Source organism: Leopardus geoffroyi, chromosome C2, assembly GCF_018350155.1.
Source record: "Leopardus geoffroyi isolate Oge1 chromosome C2, O.geoffroyi_Oge1_pat1.0, whole genome shotgun sequence".
Lineage (NCBI taxonomy): Eukaryota > Metazoa > Chordata > Mammalia > Carnivora > Felidae > Leopardus > Leopardus geoffroyi.
The window spans coordinates 32,474,772-32,501,596 of NC_059333.1; the positions used below are offsets into that span (position 1 = coordinate 32,474,772).

At 36.3% G+C, this 26,825-nt stretch overlaps 1 protein-coding gene across 6 annotated transcripts in view; it reads right to left on the reverse strand.

Annotated features, from left to right (window-relative positions):
- The window catches only part of ROBO1 (roundabout guidance receptor 1), a 1,138,975-nt gene that overhangs the window by 488,134 nt on the left and 624,016 nt on the right, over window positions 1–26,825 (reverse strand). For 5 of the 6 annotated variants that reach the window (XM_045501662.1, XM_045501663.1, XM_045501668.1 and 2 more), the window contains exon 3: window positions 23,923–24,006. The exons of the other annotated variant lie outside the window; for it this stretch is intronic. In XM_045501662.1, coding sequence (XP_045357618.1) covers window positions 23,923–24,006 — 84 coding nt within the window. The remainder of the gene's footprint in view (window positions 1–23,922; window positions 24,007–26,825) is intronic. 6 annotated transcript variants of the gene reach the window in all.

The following is a 26,825-nucleotide window of genomic DNA, read 5'->3' on the forward strand; positions in this document are numbered from 1 at the left end:
AAATGACTAAAGGGAAAAGAGAGCTGAAATATATAAAGTCAACAAAAGAACTCAAAATCGACAGGAAAATGGCAATAACCACAAGAGAAAAATGGGCAGTGTACATAATCAGGCAATTTACAGAAGAGGAATCCCAGAAAACTGCTGCATACAAAGCGATACTTCAACTTGTTAATAATCAGAGAAATACAAACTAAATTCTATAATATGGTTATACACCTGGTAGGTTGGTAACCTCATGAACTACTGTGGTGTAGCCATTCTGGAGAACAATCTGGCAATCTGACAAGTCTAGTTTACCTTTAGGTGAAAACACATATTAGATCCAATTTGGATTTCACATATTAATTTTATTGTAGGGGCGCCTGGGTGGCTCAGTTGGTTAAGCGACCGACTTCAGCTCAGGTCATGATTTGCAGCTTGTGGGTTTAGGCCCAAGTCGGTTCTGTGCTGATAACTCAGAGCCCGGAGCCTGCTTCAGATTCTGTGTCTCCCTCTCTCTCTGCCCCTAACCCACTCGTATTCTGTCTCTGTCTTTCTCAAAAATAAATAAACATTACAAGTTTTTAAAAATTAAATATAATTTTATTGTATGAATTCCATGTCTACTGTGAGTACTAATAGTGAAAGGAAGCAGCATGCTTTCTAAATTTATATTAGCACTGACATTGTTAAAATAATTATGTTTAAGCATTGTTTTGTCCAATTTGGAAACAAGAATTGTGGAAAAAAGATGGAAGCACAATGAAAAAGTCTGAGTGTAACATTTATGTGGTGGAAAGAGTACACCCCCCAGTTACACACCATTAGCCTGAAAGATGTCAGCCAATCTCAGTGATGTTGGTTACGGCTATCAATTGGTATTTATGGAGCTCCTGCTGTTTATACGGCTTTGGGAAACATTTATTTCTGTAGGATGGATTGTCTTTTCCAATTGCTGAGGGTATCTAGAGGTCTTAGCTTGGATTCTAATTTCTACTTGTTTTCTTTCTATTAAATCTGAAGTAAAGTTATATATATAAAGTCCTTGCTTATCCTGGAAAATGTCATGAATTTAGTTATGGTAACAGAGTTGCTATTCACATAGATAGATACCTTGCTATTTATCTATGTGAATAGATATCTAATTAAAGCAACTTGACTAGCTAAAGAAATATAGTTCTAACAATTGTTTGTTTTTTAAAAAAAGCAAATATTATACTTTAAAAATAAAAAAAATGCAACACTTGCCATATAAGGGAAAAGATAGTATCTTTGTTTTGCTAGTTAAGAGGTTTCTAAAGGCCTATAAATCAGGATTTACTATATTTACCATTTATGAGCTCCCTCTGGAAAACATAAAGCTGTATAATTTTTATTAGAATCTCCTAGTACAGCTCATTTTTATTATTGTGATGTCACATTCCCAGAGTTTCATTAAATTAACAACACTTTTAATGAACTTTAAGTGCTTCCAATAGTTTTTCTTTCAGTACACTTGAGAAAACAAGACAAATAATTCTATTTTGATAATATGGGACAGTCTCTGTATCACAGAATGAACTGGGTTTCTATTAGCATTTTATTCATGTATTATATGAACTAAAGTCAACAATGAGCTGTGCTTAGTGCATTCATTACCTGAAGGATGAATTATTTTTGCAAAAAACTGAAGTCTTAAGCAAGTGTTAAATCCTAAAACCACGTTTAATTTTAGTTAGACTACTTGTGAGTAAATACTGGCGTAAATGATGTGGTACATCATTAAAACATTCAAGGAACTTAAAGTATAAAGATTAGATTACAAACGGTGTATATGGATAAAAAAACACAAACATATAAGTTAAAACATCATATGTATACACCAAAACACAAGAATGACAAACTGCAAGTACTAATTATTCTCATATTAATTATCTGAGTAACCACACACGGAGGTTGCAGAGGAAGTGAATGTTGTGCTAACAGTAATATATCACCAGCAAAGTCATTGGTTATAAATTCATTCCTCTCAAATATCCCTCTCCACTTGTATCTTGCACTTATCTCCACTCATGGAGTCAGTCTAGATTGGTCTCAGTCAAGCCAATAATCCAAAGCAAACACATGTCGTTTGTAAGGTAACATCACAAATCTTACCATAGATACAGGACCTCAGAAAAGAAGAGATTTCCATGATAGTGTTGTTGGAGAACTGCTTATATTTTACAGAAAAACACTGACAGATGAGATTTTTTTTTTTTCAGAGACAAGCAAGTTAAAGGTTGAGGATGAGGAAATCTGTAAGTATAACGTGATGGATTCTACTTAAAGAATATGAGAATTCTGATAAAATCAAATGTGAAGTGATGCATTTAATTAATCTTGTCATCACACAATGTTTTTCAGAGAAATTGTGTTAGACTCATAATTGATTCATCATACAAGTTACAATAGAGGTGCAAAAATAAAGCGTATTTTATTAAACGTAACATATGTATGTAACATATAATACTAACTTTTTACAAGTTGTAGGTTTGTTTTTTTAAGTCTTCATTGCTTTTTCAATTTTAAGGGCATCTTGCACTCATATTTTGTGCGTATTTTGTGTGTATGGATGAATTCTCTTTCCATGGACATTGTTCATTATGATTACAGGTGGATAATGAGAACTACTCGCATCTTAAATGTTGACTGGGGATGATTTTATTTTTATTTTGTGCTTTTTTGGGTAAATTACTTTTATTGGGAGTTTATTACTTATATAATCATTAAAACCTTCAATATAAGTAATTGTTATAAATTGGTTGACAGTTTGGATTGCTTAATTTAATGAAGCTTATTAATTCACACATTTGTAGCACTCTGAATAGTTTTTAACATTTTGTTTTATAAATTATCATTTGGCTGAAATAAGAGGTAAAGCAATTTTAAATTCAAAAAATAAAATTTAACAGCATTTTCCCAAGAATTAGTGCAAACAATCCTAAAATGTGTATGGAACCACAAAAGACCTGAAAAGCAATCTTGAAAAAGAAATGCAAAGCTGGAGGCATCACAGTTCTGGACTTCAAGTTATGTAACAAAGCTGTAGTTACCAAAACAGTATGGTACCAGTACAAAAATAGACACATAGATCAATGGAATGGAATAGAAAACCCAGAAATGAACCCACTACTATATGGCCAATTAGTCTTCAACAAAGCAAGAAAGAATATCCAATGGGAAAAAGAGAGAAAGACAGTCTCCTCAACAAATGGTGTTGGGAAAACTGGACAGCAACATGCAAAAGAAGGAACTGACCACTTTCTTACACCATACACAAAAATAAATTCAAAATGGTTAAAAACTTAAATGTGAGGCCTGAAACTGTAAACATCCTAGAAGCGAACACAAGCAGTAACTTCTTTGACATAAGCCAAAGCAGCTGTTTTCTAGATATGTCTCCTGATGCAAGGAAAACAAAAGCAAAAATGAACTATTGGGACTACATCAAAATAAAAAGCTTCATTCCATGCTCATTGATTAGAAGAACAAACATTGTTAAAATATCTATACTACCTAAAGCAAACTACATATTTAATGCCATTCCTATCAAAATACTACCAGCATTTTTCACAAAGCTAGAATGAACAATCCTAAAATTTGTACGGAATCACAAAACACCCTGAATAGCCAAAGCAATCCCAAAAAAGAAAAGCAAAACTGGAGGCATCACGATTCCAGATTTTAAGCTATGTTACAAAGCTGTAGTCATCAAGATAGTATAGTAGTGGCACAAAAACCAGACACATAAATCAGTGGAACAGAACAGAAAACCCAGAAAAGGACCCACAACTATATGGTTAACTAATCTTTGACAAAGCAGGAAACAATATTCAATGGAAAAAAGACAGTCTCTTCAACAAATGGTGCTGGGATATCTGGATGGTGATATGCAGAAGAGTGAAACTGGACCACTTTCTTACCCCATACACAAAAATAAATTCAAAATGGATGAAAGACCTAAATGTGAGACAGGAAACCATCAAACTCCTAGAGAAAAACACAGGCAGCAACTTCTCTGACTTTGGCTGCAGCAACTTCTTACTAGACATGTTATCAGAGGCAAGGGATACAAGAGAAAAAAATGAACCATTGGGACTTCATCACGATTAAAAGCTTCTGGGGGTGACTGGGTGGCTCAGTCAGTTGAGTGTCTGACTTCAGCTCAGGTCATGATCTCATGGTTCACGGGTTTGAGCCCCGTGTTGGGCTCTGTGCTGAGAGCTCAGAGCCTGGAGCCTGCTTTGGATTCACCAACCCCCCCACCCCCCACCACCCCTACCCTGCTTGTGCTCCATCTCTCTCTGTCAAAAATGAATACATATTTAAAAAAATTTAAAAGATGAAAACCTTCTGCACGGTGAAGGAAACAACAAAACTAAAAGGCAGCCTATGAAATGAGATAAGGTATTTGTAAATAACATATCTGTTAAGGGGTCAGTATCCAAAATTTATGAAGAACTATCAAACTCAACACCAAAAAACAAATAACCCAGTTAAGAGATGGGTAGAAGACATGAATAGACACTCTTCCAAAGAAGACATCCAGATGACTAACAGACACATGAAAAGATGCTCAATATCACTTATTATCAAGCAAATACAAATCAAAACCACAATGAGATACCACCTCGCATCTGTCAGGATGGCTAAAATTAATACAATGAGAAACAACAGGTGTTGGCAAGGATGCAGAGAAAGGGGAACTCTCTTGCACTGTTGGAGGTAATGCAAACTGGTGCAGACACTCTGGAGAACAGTATGGAGGTTCTCAAGAAAGTAAAAATACAACTACCCTACACTTCAGCAATTTCACTAGTAGGTCTTTACCCAAAGGATACAAAAATACAGATTTGAAGGGGTACATGCACCCCACTGTTTATAGCATCATTATCAACAATAGCCAAACTATGGAGAGAGTCAAAATGTCCATTGACTGATGAATGGGTAAAGGAGATGTGGTATTGTGGCATCTGGGTGGCTCAGTTGGTTAAGCATCCAACTCTTGTTTTTGGCTCAGGTCATGAACTGACAGTTGTGAGATTAAGCCCTGCACTGGGCTCCATGCTGAGCATGAAGCCTGCTTGGGATTCTCTCTCTTCCTGTCTCTCTGTCTCTCCCCCCACTTGCTTGCTCTCTCTCTCTCAAAATAAATAAACATAAAAAAAGAAGATGTGGTATATGTATATACCACACACACACACAACGGAATATTACTCAGCCATCAAAAAGAATGAAATCTTGCCATTTACAATGACATGGAGCTAGAACGTATTATGTTAAGCAAAATAAGTCAATCAGAGAAAGACAAATACCAAATGATTTCACTCATATGTGGAATTAAAGAAACAAAACAGATGAACACAGGGGGAGAGGGAAGAGAAGAGAGGGAAGCAAACCACAAGAGACTTTTAGTGACAGAGAGCAAACTCTGGGTTGATGGAGGGAGGTGGGTGGGAGATGAACTGGATGGGTGATTGGTACTAAGGAGGGCACTTGTTGAGATGAGCACTGGGTGTTGTTTGTAAGGGATAAATCACTGAATTCTACTCGTGAAATCAATATTGCACTATATTGTCAACTAACTAAAATCTAAATTAAAAAAGTTTCTGCACAACAAGGAAATGATAAACAAAAGTAAAAGGCAACCTACAGAATGAAAGAAGATATTTGCAAATGACACATGTGATAATGGGTTAGTGTCCAAAATATATAAAAATACTGATATAGCTCGACACCCCCAAAAAAGTAATCCAATTAAAAAATGGGTGGAAGATATGAGTAGACATTTTTACAAAGAAGACATACAAATGGCCAACAGACTTATGAAAAGATGTTCATCATCACTTATCAGGGAAATACAAATCAAAATTACAATGAGATATCACTTCACATCTGTCAGAATGGCTACAATCAACTACACAAGAAACAACAGGTGTTGGCAAGGATGTGGAAAAAAGAATACTTGTGTACTGCTGGTGGGTATGCAAAGTTGTGCAGCCACTCTCAAAAACAGTATGGGGTTTCCTCAAAAAGTTAAAATAGAACTTCCCTATGAACCAACAATTACACTATTGGGTATTTATTCAAATAATACAAAAAACACTCATTCAAGGGGGTGCAAGCATCCCTATATTTATTGTAGCATTAGTTACAATAGCTAAATTATGGAAACAGCCTGAGTATCCATCAACTGATGGATGGATAAAGAATATGGTCAATGGAATATTATTCAGCCACAAAAAGGAATAAAATCTTGCCATTTGCAATGACATAGATGGAGCTGGAGGGTATAATGCTAAGCAAAATAAGTCAGAGAAAGACAAATACCATATGATTTCACTCATATGTGGAATTTAAGAAACAAAACAAATGAGTAAAGGGGAAAAAGAGAGAGAGAGAGAGAGAGAGAGAGAGAGAGAGAGAAAGAAATCAAGAAACAGACACTTAACTATAGAGAACAAATTGATTGTTACCAGAGGGAAGTTGGGTGGAGGGACGGGTAAAATAGGTTATGGGAGAAGTAAGGACTGCACTTGTGATAAACACTGGGCATTGTATGCAAATGTTGAATCACTCTATTGTACAACTGAAAGTAATATAACACTGTATGTTAACTAACTGGAATCAAAATAAAAATTAAAAAAAAATTAAATTTTCCCAGAACTTACCCCTCCCCCAAAAATTGTTTTAGCTATAGTAGAATACAGGTGTCTATTGAAAGGCATTGTAAACTATTCCTGAAAAACAATCAAATAATTCCTTACTATATATGAGAATTCTAGCTCAATTTCAAAAATATACGATAGACCTTTTATTTCATGTTCTGTTTTAGCGACCCCTAAAACTTTGGTTTTAGTTGCATTGGTTGATCCTGACAGTTGCTTGCAAAGCAAATTTAAATGAATACAGTATAAATGATAAAATAATGATTAATTTTTATCAACTATATTTTTTCTCTGATGCATTAAAAATGCTCCAAGATACATCTAAATAAATGTCAAATTCTTGAAAGGCAGCAAAAGTGTGGCAAAGTTACAGCAACTTGTGTAAAACAATGCACTTCCGTAATTGAAAGGTGGCCTTATTTTTAACTTTTCCCAGCGTTTCACTTGGTCATCTAGATAGTCACTTTTAAGCATTGACAACAAAATCCTAATGCCCATTCAACTTTTACAAAATTAATATGGTCATTCTAATACTTCCATCTGAATTAAGTACCAGAGAAATGTATTAAATTACAATAAAAGGATAATAACAGAATTTGTTTCTAGAAGCTTCTGTTTTTCTCATTTTTAAAAATGTAATCATAATTATTGAATTCAATTCGGAATTTCTCCTTATACAACTTTTTCTCCTTGTACAACTATTGTTGTAAACAGACACTTAAGATAGAAATACGTAAGAAAGAAATAGATTAAAACTAAAAGGAACTACAAGTATACTAAAAGATGTGGGTGTCTCACCTCTGGTTAGTTCAGAAATGTGTCTTCGTTACCTTATAGAGTGAATAGTCTGAAGGATTCTCTTCAGAACATTGTCACTAACGAGGCTTCTGTGGTAAATCCCTATTCTAGAAATGGTAATTTTGTTCCACACAGTCTTTGTGAAAGGACTTTGTCTGTCTCCACTGGTTCTTTTTAAGTTGGAAACATCTAAATTGCATTTGAAAAAAGATAATGAATGAACATGTGCTCATAATAATCACACACTGTATACATTTTAAATCATAAACTGAATGACATAGTGTTTTATGTACTCTTCATATTCTTGATCTTAAGGTATATCACACTGTCTCAATTTTTTTTAATAGAAAAATCAGTTTCAGGCATTTGTTTCTGGATTAAGTCTTTAAAAACTGAGGTCATGTCTGACCTGAATGGACATTAAAATCCCAGCACATCAAAAAGATATTTTATAAGATTTAAATCGTAGACAAAAGATCTTTTCTCCTTTCTTCTGCTTTTATTTTAACATAGCTGTGTCAATTTAGAGGGCTTTCTCAAAGTTCTATTACATATCGCTTTTAAAATGCAGATGCTAGCATAAAACACAGAACAAAGTATCCCACATTACATAATGGAATCTGATAGAACTGCCATAATTCTTCAAAAGTAATGTTAATACTTTTTTAAGACTGTAACCTCAAATTATGAAATATTTCATATATGCAGAAAAGTACACAAATTAAAATAGACATTCATTTACATATCACATAAACAATTATTAAATTTTTCCACCTTTGTTCTATGTCCTTTTTTTAAGTCAAAACAAAAATTTACAGATACCGCTTTAGCTTTAGCCCTGTCCCTTTACATTCATCAATTTCCCAGAGATGACCAGCATCTTAAAGTTGATGTAAATCATTCCCAGACATGTTTTTATATTTTTACTATATAGGTTTGGTTCTCTTTCTTTGTCTGTAAAATTAAAGGATTATACTTAAGAAGGTGATGTATCTTTATTACTAGTTTTTAAAATTTTTTATTAGAACCAACTGAACAGCATTAGAATAAAACTTGCCTAGTCTGCTGCCTAGACTTCACATCTTTAAAATTGATTTGGGGGGGAATAAAAAGCCCTTTATGTAACAGTTATTATGAAGTGTTCCATTTTTTCATGACCTTTGTTTCCCACTTGTATAATCATTTATACCGAAATTCATTAGCTTGCTCCTGAAGAGAAGCACTAAAGGCTATATAAGTAACCATGGGTTAATTGGATAACTGTGGTAATTTGAAAGCCTATACATGCTGACTTTGCAATTATTAATAATACATGAAGCTAACTACAGATAACCCCTACTTTGGTATGGGAAGCTACCGAGAGACCTGGTCCGCTGGCACATCAGGAAAATTGCCTTAATCTGTCTCTGTCTCAGTTTCCTCACCTACAAAATAGAGACCATAAAAGCCACTCTGTCAAGCTTTCTTGAGGATTCTATGCGAGGATGCCAAATTCACAGCACTAAGCCTCCACTGGATGTAAGTTATCAAGTGAATGTGAATTGGCTACACTTCATACTTTAAAAAATAATAAGTAAGTTACTGACTCATTAACAGATTTAGACGCATTAAATGTAAAGAGTTTTCACTTTCAGGTTTCCTCTTGATATCCCATTTCTTGACTAAGTGAGACATTGATAGCCTTATTGATGGACTTCCTGAGCTGACCTCTCCTGTGGGTTATTTTAAAGGCCCAGCATCTCTTCTCCTTCTAGTGATTTTGTAAGCACCTAATCACTTGTATTAAATTCTTTCTTATTAAAATATCTAGAATAATTTTTTATCTCTTTCCCTTCAACTCACCATACAGTGGAAACTAATGTCAGCCACAGGACCTTCAGGATGACAATCTGGGATTTGTTAACTGTGTGATTTGAAGGGACTGAAATCTGAATGCAATTAGAAAATGAGACCTTACAGTAAATCTTAAAAGTTCTCATCACAGGGGCGCCTGGGTGGCTCAGTCGGTTAAGCATCAGACACTTGGGTTCAGCTCGGGTCATGATCTCACAGTTCGTGAGTTGAAGCCCCATGTAGGGCTCTGCGCTGACAGTGCAGAGCCCGCTTGGGATTCTCTCTCACTCTCTCTCTCTGCCCCTACCTGGCTCACGAGTGCATGTACTTTTTCTCTCTGTCTCTCTCTCAAAATGAACAAACTTAAAAAAAAAAGTTCTCATCACAAGAACCAAAAACTACCTGTGGTAATGGATTTCAAGTAGACCTCTTGTGATCCTTCACAATATATACAAATATTGAATCAAAATATTGAAACGAATGTAATGTTATATGTCAATTACATCTCAATTAATTATATATATAAAATGCAAATACAAACGATAAAGGGAAATGAGATCCCGGCTTTTTATAATATAAAGTCACATGTAAGTATTGTGATATATCACCTGGATCATCAGGAATGGAGTGTCAGCTGAGGCAAGGTTTTGGTGACCTGAATGGTTCCTGCAGTAGGCTATTATAACATTAATAAAGAATACAGGGAATTTTTGGGTGGGCTGTCAGCTTCTGACTGCAAGAATCACTTAGAGAAGTAATAAGTGCAGCATTTTAAATCCTTGGCTCAAGGCACAATCAGGGACATAGAGAATCTTTGTTGATTTATGCGCTCAGGGCTATTATAGTTAAAATTCTGACTCAGTATTGCTGGATTGGGGTCTCTTGTGTGAAAATTGAGAGCACCATGGGGGGGGGGAACTGCAGGAACCTGAAAATGGAATGGAGTTATATGGACGGGTTCAGACTACGAGAGCACTCCAAACACCTCAAATTCCACTGATCTTCCCTTGCCAGCAGGGAGACCCCTTTCTGCCCATCAGATAAAGCTGGATCTACCTTGCTAGGAGAACTTGAGGTAGTTATCAGGTTAAAGGAAACCCATTCACCTCGTACCCCACTCTAATGCTAATTATCTCTAGAGCAAAGATCTGATTCCCAACCCATCATAGCTACAATTCTTAGCTTAGGAAGACACAGTTTACTCGATTTTGCTAATTTATACCATCAGAAACCTGGGGAATATCTATGGGGTATAATTCTAAATGTGCTAGGCCAGAAAAGAAGAAAAATAATTTTAAAGTGGCTGCATTTATTAATATGGTTGGATTTAACAGAGTTCTAGAATCAAAAGCCTAGTTTGAACAGCTGGAAGTGGTTCTAGCTGCATGCTTGGTATGGACTGAAACTTACACTCAAACGATGTGTTTAGTAAATAAAGTTTAGATGCCAGAAATTCTTTGGCATAATGGAGAGGGAGGAATGCACGTGGCTATCGAGCACTTGACATGTGGCTAATCCAAATCAAGATGTCCTTTAAGTGTAAAATTGTGCAAAAATATGTAAACTATTTCAGTAATAATTTTTGTATGGGTTACATATTGAAATACGATCTTATAACATTACGTTAAACAAAATAGAATTTTAAAAATGATTTCACTTATTACTTTTTACTGTGTTTTTAAAATATGGCTTCCAGAAAACTTAAAAGTAACATGTGCCTTACATCTGTGGTGTGCATTCTATTTCTATTGGGCAAGTTTCTGTAGAGGGATTCGAATGTTTGAGTGGATTTATCATTTGTGACATACCCATCTTCCTACTCTGTCTTTTAAAAGGGCCCAGAAGACAATCCCTTTAACAAGGCATTTGGTACTTCGCTTGAGAGAGGAGCTCCTGTATGCTTGAAGAGCATAGTGATTGTTCTCTGTAGGCTAGTCATGAAGTTAGGAGGCACTGCCATTGTAATTAGCTCTGATCTCAGTGTGGATGGTATGGTTTTGGAGTGGCCAAGGTCAAATGATAGCAGTTAACTACCAAAGAGAAAGTGTGCATGGTCTTTACAGTAGTCTATGAACTCCCAATGATATTTTGCTGTGGTTTACAAATCATGACTCCTTAGAATTGAAATAGTTGTCAAGTCACCAAAGTATAATTAAATTTAAATTAAAAAAAAAAAACATCTAGGTGTGGTGAAAAAGACCTGACTTGAGTCACGTGTTGGATAGTCATGGCCTGTCACCCATCACCAGATCATGAGCCCTTGCCCGTGCACAGGCTGGGAACCCCATAACTATAGGAGAGGCCAGGTAGTTGTGAAAAAGGACCATGTGATACCACAAATTTATGTACTGTAACCTTCTGGACTTCCCTAAAAGAAGCCTATTTATCAAGACACCTAATTTAAAGAAAGGGAAATGCAGACCATTTGATACTGTTAAGGCCTAGAGATCCAGAACAATATTGTGTTTCATCAGTCAAATGACTAAATTTTATCCTAAGTACATCTGCTGGTGTGCTTGAAAATTCATCTCTGACAATCTTTCCAGTTACTGAATACGTAGCTGAATGAACAATTAGCAAAATAATACATTGTCTCCCTGACCCACTGAATGAGGAATTAAAAAAAATTTTTTTTTCACATTTATTTATTTTTGAGAGATAGAGAACAAGTGGTGGTGGGCAGAGAGAGGATGAGACACAGACTCTGGAGCAGGCTCTAAGTCCTGAGCTGTCAGCACAGAGCCCGATGCGGGGCTCGGACTCACAAACCGTGAGATCATGACCTGAGCTGAAGTCAGACGCTTAACTGACTGAGCCAAACAGGCGCCCCAGGAATTTTTTCTTTTAAATAGTAGGAAGACCTTAGAATTGCTACTCTATACAAAATAAAAAAAATCAAATAAAACACCTTATCTCTATGAAAACATAGGAAAGTAAGTGCCAATATTAAGGACTTGAAATATACACTGGGTGTTTGTACTTATCTTATCCATGTGATTGAATTTCTGATTAAGGCAATCTAATTTCCTCCCCAATTCACTCAACCATCATCAGCTGGGTGATGTTTGATCCTGTACGTCAGAAAGTTGGGCACACACGGCAGCATGCTATCATCAAGGAGAACTGGCACTGACAAAGCAAGATGAGGCTTAATCGGTTACTGAAAGCGCATGATGTTGTATGTACATGTTGCTCCCGTTCATGATGCATGTGTTCCTGCTACACTGCCACCTCCTGCTCAATCCATACACATGGCCACCTGGGGTGTTTCTCATCATCACCTGACTTAGCTGACTAAGTTTGATACTCATTTAGTTCTGCATGATATGTTGGCATTGGTTGCAACCAATGATATGCCGCATTGTATCCCACACAAGAGTGCCATGAAGGACAACAGGGAAAGTAAATCTTTACTATGGGAAGAACTTCAAGAGATACAACTGGTCAACCACTTTACCTGGAAGGAGAGATGATTAGAGGTATGGACCTAGACTGATTCAGGAATGGTAGCCAAAAGGTTGAATGGACGTTTGGGGTGTTAGAAGGCAAAAGTTTAAAGAATACAAAAGAAGAAAATCTGGGCAAAAGACTATGAGATGGACCCTTTGAAATGAATTCAGAACTGATATTAGCACTCTGGGTGAACACTTACAAGTGAGCACGTGTTGCATAGGAGTCTTTTAATAAATAGACAGCAAAGTTGGCCCAGATGTCATTCAGTGCCTTCCTCTATCATCCCACTGCTTGCACAATTGACAGTGTGTTCAGGTAGCATGAAGAGAAGTTTTGTATGGATTTAAAGACATAGTATTACCCTCAACAAAACTGAATGGACACCAATACTGCTGACAGCCCAGTCTCCCCATAGCACAGAGTAATGCTGACCCATCAATGTGATGCAATAGCATATGAAGTCCATCCTGCCAACTTGGTAGTAGGATAAGTATATTGAACTACTTTCTTCATGGGGGAGGGAGAAGTGATATATTTTCACTGAACAGATCTTCTATGAATGAATTTTCTTTCCTCCCCCCATGCTTTTTTCAGACCCACCATCTGTGTAATTGCCGTATGCCTTGTTCTATATCCATTCATCATGCATACCATGGCTTTTGCGGGGGCCTGGGTGTCTCACTCAGTTAAATGTCTAACACTTGACCTCAGCTCAGATAATGATCTCACAGGTCATGAGATGGACACTCTTCACCAGCCTTGGGATTCTCTCTCTCCCTCTCTTTCTGACCTTCCACTGCTCTTGCTCTCTCTCTCTCAAAATAAATAAATACACTTATAAAAGAGACCAAAAAAAAATCCCACTGATTTTGAACAAAGAAATTATTTTTCAGCAATGAATTGAAGGAAAGGACAACTGAATATTCAGTATACTCAGTTATGGAACCACTGGATGCCACATGAAATAAAATTTCTTTCCTCAAGGTAGGGGCAAATGTTCTGAACCAATGACAAACTCCTTTTTTATTGCCAGGCTAGTAGTGATCAGTATTGTTCTCCAAGTATTTCTAGTTCTCCCTCCTCTGAGGCCATGATAGAATTGCACTTCCCTACTCTGTTGATTAGGTGTGTCCATGTGACTTTCTCTGGATCACTAAAAGAGCAGTAGTCACTTCTGTGCAGAAACTTTTTTTTTTAATGTTTAATTATTTTGGAGAGAGAGAGATAGACAGAGTGTGAGAAGGGTAGAGGCAGAGAGAGAGGGAGACACAGAATCTGATGAGGCTCTAAACTGTGAGCACAAGGCCCGATGCAGGACTCGAACTCACGAACCTCAAGATCGTGACCTGAGCCAAAGTCAGATGCTTAAACAACTAAGCCATCAAGGCACCCCTGTACAGAAGCTTTTAAAGCCAGTTCATGATCTTACTGCTATTGTAATCATGGAAGCCTGTGTCATGGTAGCATATCTCTTAGCCTTGGAAATCTGAATGACTATGTTAAACAGAATCCCTCTCCAACCATGTCATGCCTTAGGAAGACATACATTTTCATTACATTGCCTTGGAACACTTATCTTGAGTTGCCCTGGACATTTGATTTTTGCTTGTTACTACAGTATTACTTACTGTAGTACTCACCTATCACTGTGATACTAACATGTAGCTGATTCAAAAGTTTTTTGGCAGCAATGTAAAATAATAGTAAAATGGCTTATGTTTGTGTCAAATGCTTATGTACTGATTGCATAGCCCTCTATGTATTAACTTTCTGCAACGAGCCGAAGTTAGACTGACGTCCATGAATTATGAAAAAAAGTTCTATAGGAATAAATGTAATGACCATTAAAAGTGGTCATTGCCGGGGCGCCTGGGTGGCGCAGTCGGTTGGGCGTCCGACTTCAGCCAGGTCACGATCTCGCGGTCCGTGAGTTCGAGCCCCGCGTCAGGCTCTGGGCTGATGGCTCAGAGCCTGGAGCCTGTTTCCGATTCTGTGTCTCCCTCTCTCTCTGCCCCTCCCCCGTTCATGCTCTGTCTCTCTCTGTCCCAAAAATAAATAAACGTTGAAAAAAAAAATTAAAAAAAAAAAAAAAAGTGGTCATTGCCTAAGATTACCTCTAAAAATTAGACATTAGAAAAAGCCAGTTATTGGGGAGCCTGGGTGGCTCAGTCAGTTAAGTGTCTGACTTCGGCTCAGGTCATGATCTTGCGGTTTGTGAGTTCGAGCTCCACGACGGGCTCTGTGCTGATAGCTCAGAGCCTGGAGCCTCTTGAGATTCTGTGTCTTTCTCTCTCTCTGCCCCTCCTCCACTCACACTCTGTTTCTGTCTCTCAAAAATAAGTAAACATTAAAAAAATTAAAAAAAAAAGAAAGAGCCAATTATCTTTTCATTTCCAAAAAAATTAGTCATTTGCCAAGTATCATTTCCTTTTTATGAATTGGAAAAATCCAAAACAAAAGAGGAGGGGGGGATGAGTTGCATGAGACCACAGCAGGGATCAGAAGTAGTGCAGGGATGAGACTTTACCCTTGACTGTGTCCTGATAGCTCCTGACTGGAAGTTGAGTGTCATGCTGTTTACACGCACTGCTGAGAAGGCTTTGGGCCTGGGACACGTCTTTCTGGGTTAGTAGGGAGTCATTTCCAAAGCCAGGCCTCTATAAGCAATGTGGACAATAGTTAAGCTCAAATATCAATCGTCTTACAAAAATTACTGGTTAAATACAGATTCTTATTGACTTATCCAGATAAAAAGGGAGTGACTTTGTTACAGATGCTATGACATGAGGAGCACATATTTTTAAAAATTTTCTTAAAATATTAAAAATAATTTGTCGATCTGAATTCCTTATATGTACAGGTGCTCTGTCTTCAGGACATCAGCATACCTAAAGAATGCCTGCCTACTTTATGTTCCCAAGTTTGTGTAATTCCCAACATATGTCTAAAATTTTTCACTGTGGAAATATTTTAAAAATCAAAGCATTCTTTCAAAATTTCAAATCAAAAATATCCATAAAAAGTATTTTTCCACTTGAATTTCTAGTTGAAGAAAGTAAAATTAAATGAAATTTTCCTATAAAAATCAAGGCTTTTCCATTTTATAATAAGCTAAGACACTGTACTCTTTCTTCCCACAGCATAGAAAAATCAAAATATTTAACTGAAAGTTTTCTTACCTGAAAATATTATCAAATACTAAGTATAATCGTTCATGCCTTAGTTAACATCTTTTTGGAATGATTTAAATTTCCAAGATGTTCATGAAAACTTCTAGAATTAGAGTAGTGTTATTAATATGAGGACAACGTAAAATTTACTTAATTATGAAAAATAGGGGAGCCTGGGTGGCCCAGTCAAACGTCTGACTGTTGGTTTCAGTTCACGTCATGATCTCACGGTTCCTAGGTTGGAGCCCCACATTGGGGTCTGCACTGACAGTGTGGAACCTGCTTAGGATTCTCTCTCTCAACTCTCTCTGCCCTCCCCCTCCCAAAATAAATACACTTAAAATAATAATTGAGATAAACTGCTTTAAACTGTTCTTTTATAGAACCTATTGTCATCAGAGTTCAGCTTACTTTTTGACTCTCAAATCAACCTGAAGCTTCCCTGTCTGCTCCCTTAAGTTTCAGGAAGACAGATGTAGGCATATCTGCTCCCTATTGTCAATAATAATGAAAATAGGGGCGCCTGGGTGGCGCAGTCGGTTAAGCGTCCGACTTCAGCCAGGTCACGATCTCGCGGTCCGTGAGTTCGAGCCCCGCGTCGGGCTCTGGGCTGATGGCTCAGAGCCTGGAGCCTGTTTCTGATTCTGTGTCTCCCTCTCTCTCTGCCCCCCCCCCCCCGTTCATGCTCTGTCTCTCTCTGTCCCAAAAATAAATAAAAACGTTGAAGAAAAAAAAATTAAAAAAAAAATAATGAAAATAAAACTATTTTTTCCTCTTTCTCTCAATTTTGGAATATTATACATAAACTCAATCCATGATCCCAATCTTCTGTCTCATTTGCTCTCTTTCCCATTTTTGAGAACTGGCAAAAATTTTCTAGTAATCGAGGTCACTCAAAACAAATCACAAATTTGACAGTTTTATAATTCTGGGGAAAAAAGAAACATGTATCTCTTTTCCTTAACTGCTTAAGACTAGCTCAATAAGTTAAGTTGATGTGGCATATATTATTCCCAATATGTGTCTATAACAAGTAGAAATGGCTTAATTTATTGTTTTAAGAAATGTTTATTAATTTATTATACAAAAATTAATGCACAACCAGGGCACAAGCTGGCAAACTGCATGTCAATGAGCGGACCATCAGATATAATGATCCAGAGAGGAATCATGCATGATGTTGACTTTAACATTTTAGATCTTACATACCGCCATATTCCTAATACAAGGCTCTCCCCAGAGCAGGTACTCGATATGTGAATTTGTTCAAGTAAATGAATAAGTGATTATCCAGATATTTCATAGAGAGTAAGCTACTTGACATGAACTTGTAAATTAGTGTTATTTTTCTAGAGCCAAATATAAGGTACTTTAAAAAGTCTATGTAAGCACTAAAGTATAGTGTTAGTTTTATTCTGCAGTTTATTTTCCTACATGTTCTCATCTCCTATCAATTCTGTGAAGTTTTATTTATTTATTTATTTATTTATTTATTTATTTATTTATTTATTTATATTTCGAGTGCACCAGCTAGACAGAGGGGCAGAGGGAGGAAGGCAGGGAGAGAGAGAGAGAGAGAGAGAAAGAATCTAACAGGTTCCATGCTCAGTTTGGAGCTTGACATGGGGCTCGATCCCACAGCCCTGGGATCATGACCTGAGTCAAAATGAAGAATCTGTCACTCAACCCACTAAGCTACCCAGGTGTCCCTCTGTGAAGTATTTTAAGTTAGAAAAAACACTAAAAATTTAATTTGGAGGATGTTAAATCTTTATTGCTAAATATCTATACTATCTTTGTAAAATCATGATAGCTTTAAGGGTCCTAGTTTCCTCACCTGTAAATTGATGGCTTTTAGGTGGATTTCTAATACTTTATCTATATTTTGGGAACTGCAGACATATAGTAGAAAAAGCAGTTGACTAGAATCAGAGAAATTACTTTAAATATCAACGAGCTTATGGAAACTCTTTATAAATATCAGTAAATAAGAAAGAGCTTTCAGAAATTTACATATAATAAACAAACACAAAATAATTCTAAAAGCATTGGTAGGCAATAAACATCAAGAATGTTTCCCAGAAAAAAGAAGAGAAAGGCAAACCAAGAAACAGACTCAACTATAGAGAACAAACTGATAGTTACCAGAGGGCAGGTGGACAGGTGGGGCACGTAAAATAGGGGATGGGGATTAAGGAGTGAATTTGTGATGAGCACCAAGCATTGTATGGAAGTGTTGGATCACTATATTGTACACCTGAAACTAATATTACACTGCATGTAAACTAACTGGAATTTAAACAAAAATTTTTAAAAAAAGAATGTTTCCAAGAAAGTTGGGAGGAAAATGACAAATAGTTAGAAAATAGGGAAGAAAAGATAAGAGATTCAATGAATCAATCTAAAAGGTCCACTGCCTAAGGGCGATTCCAAACAAAGAGCAGTGGACAATACAGTGACTGGTGTTCTCAAAAAATAATTTAAGAAAATTTCCCATAATGAAGATATATGATTCTCCCATTTGCAAGGCCCCTCAAGTACCCAGCATAATCAAGAAAAGCAAATAAACAATAAGCAAAAATGGACAAACCACCACCACAAAGCACATCAGAGTAAAACTTCCTTATTTTTGACGTTTTAAAAGTTCTATTGTGAGGTGCTTTCTGAGACAAGGCTTCTGTTAACAAGGAGATAAACCCAAAAAAGAGGAAGAAATGAGATCTAGAAATAAGAGATCCAACAAAAACAAGTGAAGGAAAAAATCCCAGGGCTAGAGAGAAACCGGTCATTTTGAGACGAAAACGTGGAGTATTTTATGAGGCAGATGCCTGGAAAAACCTCAGATTAGTGGAGTATTAGATAGGATTAAGCCTATAGGAAGTTTAAAAATGCAATTATTAACTGCAGAAAATAAACAATCTCATATAAAGAAAGAAATGCAATTATAGTATTTTACTTGGCTCTGCAGTAGATTCATCTGGGGAAAATTTGCTTCATAATACCAATGTAAACTGTTAATTTGACAAAGAATGCGATGGCAAAAGAATGAGTAAAAGAAAATACCTAATATTGACAAATCAAGAATCATTTGTGGATACATATTATTTAAAAATAGAAAGGAAACTATCAGAAGATACATCCAAAAGAGTAAAAGAGGTTAAGAGTAAGCAGGTTCAAGGATAGTAAGGTAAAATAGGACTCTCTTGGTTTTGTTTAAAGCTTTTGTCCTATTTGATTTTTTAAAAATGATGTGCACCAGTCAGTGTGATGATAAAGAACCTATGATAAAAATTGGCAGGGCCCTAAAATGTTGGTGACCAGAACTGTGCTGTTGCAAAGGAGCATGGTTAAGCTATTTAATTTCTAACCACACGCTCAAATGAAGCTTGTAGTCACCACCTCAACGGCCTCTGCAATGTTGGAAAAAAGTATGGTTAATGAGGGACTATTTCTATTCTAGAATGCTGAGGCAGACAGTAGGCACTGTTGCTTTTAACAATAGTGCCTTCCTGAGAAAGTGGCAATGAGCATTAGTACTGAGAAAATTGCACTGCATACATGAAATGATAATAAATGCTGGTTATTAGCATCAATGCATACATTTTTAAAAATGCACATGCCAAAATGGAATTTTTGTTGGATCATAATTGTGAAACTCTATAATTAAGAATGCAGAGGGACAGAAGAATCAATGTCCCCTAGCAATGAACAGTTATTTGTCCAAATTCTAAAACATGAGGCAAAATATGTTTTGCGGTTGCTATTTGAGTGCATGTGGGCAAACACACTAATTCGTCCAAGATATATTTTTTTTCAATAAGACAGAATATATCTTGTTTCCTTTTAAACAGAATTATAACCAAACTTTACTCGGAATGGGTAGAAGTGGGTAGAAGGGTAGAAGATTCTACTATGCCCATTTGAAATTACTCTGGAGTTTCTAACTTTCCAAGGCTAGATTTTTTACTTAAATTGGTACTGACATAATGCTGATAATTGTTCAGTTTTAGGATTTTAAATTTGTGGTAAGGTTTTCTTCTATTATACTACTATAAATATAGGAGTCTAATCCTTAAAACACCTATAGAGATGGGGGAGATTGTTTTATTTTTAAAATAAAATGTGAAAATGGGGACAAACAATATATTTTAGACACTACAAATAAAATTTATAGACTTTTTTTGGTTCTCAGAAAAACAAATAAAATTCATACATTTTCTAACAAATAATTAGCACTTTCTAAAAAGGTTATGGATGCTGGTAGGAAGTCAGTAGCTCCCGCTTTATTCCCTAACTTGTTATGTATCAGTAGACTGCTCTTCAAATTTTTTGTCATTAAGTAAAACTCTACATGGACTATATGTATACTTTGGACATTTAAATATTCCTAAACAGATTATTTTTTTGTGATTCACAACATATTTGTGAAACACCATATGCACTTCCAGAAGTCAAAAACAATGTACTGTTTTCAGGCATTCCTTTTAAAAAGAATCATTGATTATTTTATATTCAACCTCTTTGGAATGATGTGTGTCTGACCCCACAAAGTGCTGATTTGAAACTCCATATTACTTGTTCCTGCAACAAAGGCTATACACTGTGAACTGTTAAATGATCCCCAATATTTATGACAGTCTTGGTTAAACGGGAAATGGGCTACTTGTCTAAATAATGCACAAGTCCACTTTAATAACACTTCACTGTGCCACCTTAGAAATTGCTCTGCGTTCATTGATCAGTAAAAGAGAGACTAAAATGTTTTGAAATCTTAACACGGCTTTGTAATATTGTGTCTGAAAGTGGTCAGGAGAACAGGAATCGGTATGTGTTTCTCTCCTGAACTCCATATTACCATTTTTTTCCCCTGAACCTTTCAATTAAATCACTTACACCATTTAGGTAAGTATGGTATATGGTTTAAGTAGCAAGTACTATTAATAAGAGATTATCACTCACTGATTAGATCATTAATAAAAATATTCATTTATGTGTATGATCTGAGATCCATGGATTTTAGTTTGATGGGTCAATTTGATAGTGATGGTCTCAAATGGTTTGAGCAGTAGAGCAGATGCAGTGACAAATTAGCTCACAGTGGAAATTATTCTCTTTATAGTGGTCAAAAAAGAGAATTGAGGGGAGTGTGAGTATGAATTTTAGTGAACTGGTGATTTCCTTTTGGGACTGTTTCATGCTCCCCCAAAAATGTTTTCCACAATTGTACAGATTCCTCTGGGAAGCTTTTCTTCTTTATACCCATGAGTGTTAAGGGAAGAGAGAGAAGTCTCACTTGTCAGCTCAACAAAGTGAAACAACATGTACTAAAAAGTAAACATCTGGCATATACAATTTTCACAGTCATTTTGTGATGCTGTGCAAAGTGTATAGACCCCTCAAATAATACTTGATGTATTTACTTGTTAACTCTCATAAAAATTTATCCTGCAGCTAAGTCATATCAATGACTTATTTGACAATTGCATGGTATATTCTCTAAATTGCTTAATATTTATATTTTATTTCTGACAATGTTTTTGCTGCTATATTCAGAGTTACTAAACTCCAGGTATACTAAAGGTAAGTTACATTAAGTATGTAAAAAAGTTCCTGAGCAGATAGACCTTCTCACTTCCTTCTGAACTGAGTTTCCCCTAATATAAAGATTCTATCAACTCAATTTTATGTGATTAGAGTAAAGGGAGTCACACACACAAACACACTCACAAATACCCACATACACCCACACACACCCACACAAATGCACATAAAATAAATCTCTTGGTAGTTTCAGGTAACACTCTGCACAATTGTTTCAGTCTCAGAGCTAAACTGAGATCTTTATAATTGTTATCAAGCAGACAAAAAGCATTATTTTCTATTTAATTTTTCTTATCACTTCCAATAGAGGTTTTAATGAGCAAAGAAATGGTCAATATGCAAGTGAAAGAGACAAACAGCATGTTTAATTCATATAGTAGAAAGAAAGGTTCCTGAATAATCAAGAATTTAGTGAGACAAAATATACAGAATGAACTTCCTTTGATACTAGAGTTCATAAAGAGTTAGAGTCTCAGGAACAAAATTATTCCGAAGATTGTTTTGCAGTCACATCACATTAAATGTGCTGCTTTAATGAGTTCCCTTGTAGAATACAAAGATAATTTTATGAGTTTATTATCTCATCTTAATTCATCTGATATGTTTAATAGCAGAAATCTGGTTACTGATTAACGTAAGGAGGAAAAATAAATGGATATAACAAAAATTTAAATGTTATAATTTATTCTTAAATGCATTGTTATTCAAGTTCTCTTAATTCAACACTGCAACGTGATTTATGCATTGGAGATATATAATTTTCAGGAAATCCATAAAAGACAAAGAGCAAACCCTATTAGTGTATCTAAACAATGCAGTTGTTTAGACTGGGTGAGCACCAGGGAATAGAACTACGATGCACTGGCAAATGAGAATACTCACGAGAAAGAACACTATCTCTGATTCCTCATTTCACACGTATGAACTTTCTTTTATGGTATTAAGAAGTGACATTTACATCCCTTGTTCTAGCTAAGTTTCTGAGAAAGTATCATACCAGCTTCTTCACCATCTTACCACCAATGGGCTTTGATTTGTTTGTCCTTTCATCTCAGTTCTTCGGTGAAAGATAAGAGAAAATCAGAATGAGTTATCTATAAGGCTAAAATAAATATAATAAATATTAAATTGTTTATAAAGATTTTATCAATTTTAGTACTTATTCCAAATGTTTAAATCCTACAATTGTGTAAATGAGAGATTACTGGAGAAAATTATTTCTATGAAAATAGGGAGGCTGCTTCTCAAGGAAGTACCAGTTTATTATTTTATACAATGTGAAAATGCCTATTGGATTAGTCTATTATTTTATACAATGTGAAAAATGTCTCTTGGATTGGTCTCTAACACAATCATCCGTAAGACTGTAATGATAAGAAGAGTTCTTCATTATCTTTAACTCCAAATACGTCAACATGCGTGTGTGAGCGTGCGTGCGCGCGCGCGCACACACACACACACACACACACACACACACACACACACACACCTCTATCCATAGCCCACAACCTAGCAGTCTATGGAGAACTGTGCTAATAAGAACTAATGAAAAGACCATAATAAATAGCTGCTAGTACAACGAGACCACTATTACATCATTATCTGATTTAATGGGCTATAAGTGATGTATTTTATTCTTTGCCTTTATCTAAAGTTTTAGTCAAATTGTCTCAGATGTGTAACTTACATGATTATATTTAGAGCTATACTTACAAATTCTTCAAGAAACACTTATGTATTTCCAAGGCGGTCTCTCTTAGCCATTCATAATATGAATTATTTCCAACGCATTCGATTAGTTAATTTTTACTTTAATGCCGGTGTGCACATGCATCTACTTTTAAGAAGTGACTCATAGATAAGGTAACAATGAGTCCATGCAAAGACAATCCTGAGTATAAGTTGGTATTTATGACTACATTACACTTGTTAGGAGTTTGCTTTCTGTTATTTATAAGACTACAAAACAAACAAACAACAATTACAGACAATTTTGAAGTGCAATTACTTGCAGAGAGTCTTATTTCTTTGATAGCAATGTAGTCAAATATTACATCTCTAAGATAATATTATATTATCTGCCTAAACAAATTAGCAATATCAAAGTTTCCGGCTGCTAAGTATTCTCTCTCTCTCTCTCTTTTTTTTAATTAAAAATCGACAACACAAATGCATGCAGTTTTGAAGTTAAATTGCTTTTCCCCAAAGTATTTACTTTAGCAATATGACCTCTCAGCTGAAGAATGAAGTCTGGAAAACGAGGACAAGAAATTGTAGCAGTTGTTAGCAGGAAGCAGGGATGGGTAGATAATTTTACACAGGTGGTTGATGATTGATGGAGGTGGAGGCATTTTTAGGAGGCATGGACGGTGAGGATTTGGGAAGAAACACTCTACCTGTGTAGCCCAGCGAATTGTCATCATTATCAGAGGTGGGGATGGGCGTCCCGTTGTCGTTCCCCCTCTCTAGGTCTTCAGGGTCTGTCGGAAACAACACCAGAGCTGCTGATGGGGTCACAGTAGTAACAGTAGTTGCCATTTCGATCACAGCATGTCCAGACACAAGTAAATCCACATGTGACAGAAAAACACACAGGGACAACACACAGCACACTTCCTCCCTGCCCCTCCTGCAGCACACTGAGCTGCACGGAGGTCTCAGCATCATGGCTTACGGTTTCTACTGCTTCTCCTTAATTTCCCTAATTCTCTTCTCTGCCTGCACCTTTGCTGCACTTCAAAGCTGGCGGAGGGCTCTGACTGCCCTCTGTGAGGCCGCCAGCACGGACTGAGGGAGCATATGGAGGAGGGAGAGGGCAGGGTGGCTGAATGCTAGCATTGCTAATTTTCCACCTTATTGTTAATCAAAGCTATTGACTGTGATCACTCCCCATCATCGCTTCATCTCCTGCCAATTACAGACTCAAGGGACTGTACCTCATATGGGTGGGGGGGGCAGGGTGTGGGGAAAAATAGGGTGTTGTCAAATAAGAGGGTGGATTATAAAAATGTCATACTTTTCTTAAGCAACAGCAAAGAAAGCAGTGCAACATCACATCCTTCAGAAGGCAACACTTTATCATCTTAAAGGACGGAGATGAATTTACTGAAAGAAATGCATAAGTAAAACAACACTTAACTTTGGACGTTTGGGGCTGGATATTTTAAAACATTCCAAATTGCTCGAGATTCTGTATTACAGTCATCCAGATAAGTATTTTCATTAATCTATTCTGATTTTTCTTGAATGAAAGAAACGCTTTTTATGCTTTTCACACTGCACGTTCATTTTCCAATGTAGAATTTTAGAAACGAGGCCAAGCAAAATGACACTAAAGTTCTAATATCCAGAAGCTGAGTTGCATTATAAATACACACGGAAGCCCAACGACACCACTACTAATTTCACTTGTGCTCAGTCACTGTACATATGTACATATGTACATATATGATATGTACATATCATATCTATGTGTGTTAGATAAATATGAGCAGAATACCTAGCTTCATTGCTGATAAGCGGACAGAGACACAATAAAAGCTAAGTGTGTACCTCCTAAGTGGAATACCGTCGCGTCATAGGTCATTCATGTTGAGGTGTTCTGCAGGCTTTTCATCACCTTAAATAGCGTCTACACAGAATTCCTTGGTCTGAGCAGTGAAGGAGCACAGCTGTTTACTTGAGGAAGAAAGTATGTCACTTACGAACGAGGCAGCGAGTATGTGCAGGTAATGCCTCTCCAGAAACATCACAGGGGTTATTAATTCTGTGCCCCTGCTAGTTTTTTCAGCGAGGTTGATCCATTTTGTCCTACACACAATTCTTCAGGGAGGATTTAGAATTTTTTAAAAGAGTATATAAAATCTAACGTGGGTCACTTTGTGACTTTTTGCATGTAGTGTATCTATCCACTCTGTCTCCCCGTCTCCCTTCCTCTCCAGCTCATGGGTCATATAATTAACCTGATGTGGCTAACACGAAGGAAAAAAAAAAAAGGTGTGGATATCTGCAGACTAAAGAAAAAAATGCTGGTTATTGCTCTATTTATCCTTGCCTTTCCAGCAATAGCTGTTGTCCTATTTATCCTTAAAGTCAACTCAGGAAGTGGTATAGCAGGAAAAGGGTCTCCTTTCCACGCCTCCAGCCTGTAACCTATTTGTATGCATTAGTTGTTTAGGGCAGAGATTTAAGTCACATCAATAAAAGAGAATGGGAAACAGGTTTTTTGTGTGTGTGTGTATTTTGTGTCAGTGTTAGCACAATGTTCTGCCATAAACGAAGTAACCTTCCTCAAGCAAACTAACCAAATAAAAGAGGTTGATATGGGAAGATAGATAGAAGGTTCTGGTTCAAATGTATTAAAAGACTTTTAAGGGCACCTTCCCTGCTTACCCACAATATTGTTTTAAAAGATATGAAGTGTTTAGGGTCACCTTAATTTTACAGACTGATTATTTTTAGTTGCAAACACAGTTTTTCAAAGAAAGGGCTACTTTTAATTTATGGTGGAATAGTTTATTGAATGTAGATACACACATTTGTAATCACTCTGTTAAAAATAAGATAAAAATCTATCCAAATCTACAGCATGAACTCAGTTTGAATATACAGTATCATAAGACTTTTGCACCTTTGTTACTGAATGTTCCCTGAAACTGAGGACATTTGTTCAAAAGCAGTAGGGTAGGGATGAGGAAAGGAAGTTCACTGTCATTTGAAACGAGATACACAGATCTGTTTAAAGTAGGATTTTTCACCAATGTCTAATTTATCCTGAGTGTTTTTAAAATTTGCTTTCCTGTCCCCACCCATCACCCTTCTGACCCCTGCTTAGTCTCAGGAAAGAATAGACTTCGCATTAATCAATGAATCTAACCATATCTATAAAACACATTCTATCTAACCAGTACTGCCTTTAATTAACAATATGCTACACCTATAGAACAAAAGATGTCATTTTTACTAACGGCTCTCAATTTTTCTTCCTACTCCTTCCTGTCAAAAGATAATTGTAACAGGAAATAGTCACTTGACTCACTGCACATGAGCTTTAGGACTGATTTAAAGAGAGCCCAAAAAGTATTTATTTAAATGTTTTGTTGAATAGTATTGATTATGTGAGCCATGGTAAAGAATACAAGGAGGCAATAGATTATTTAGTGCTTACAATGTCTGAAGAAGTCTTTCTTGTGCCCCAAGTCTGAATTTAGGACCCTCCAGATTTGAATTGATGTAGGCGTGGCTGCAACTGATGAAAGCCACCGTAACATCTAGAAATGCACTGTCACTAAGGGTGCCG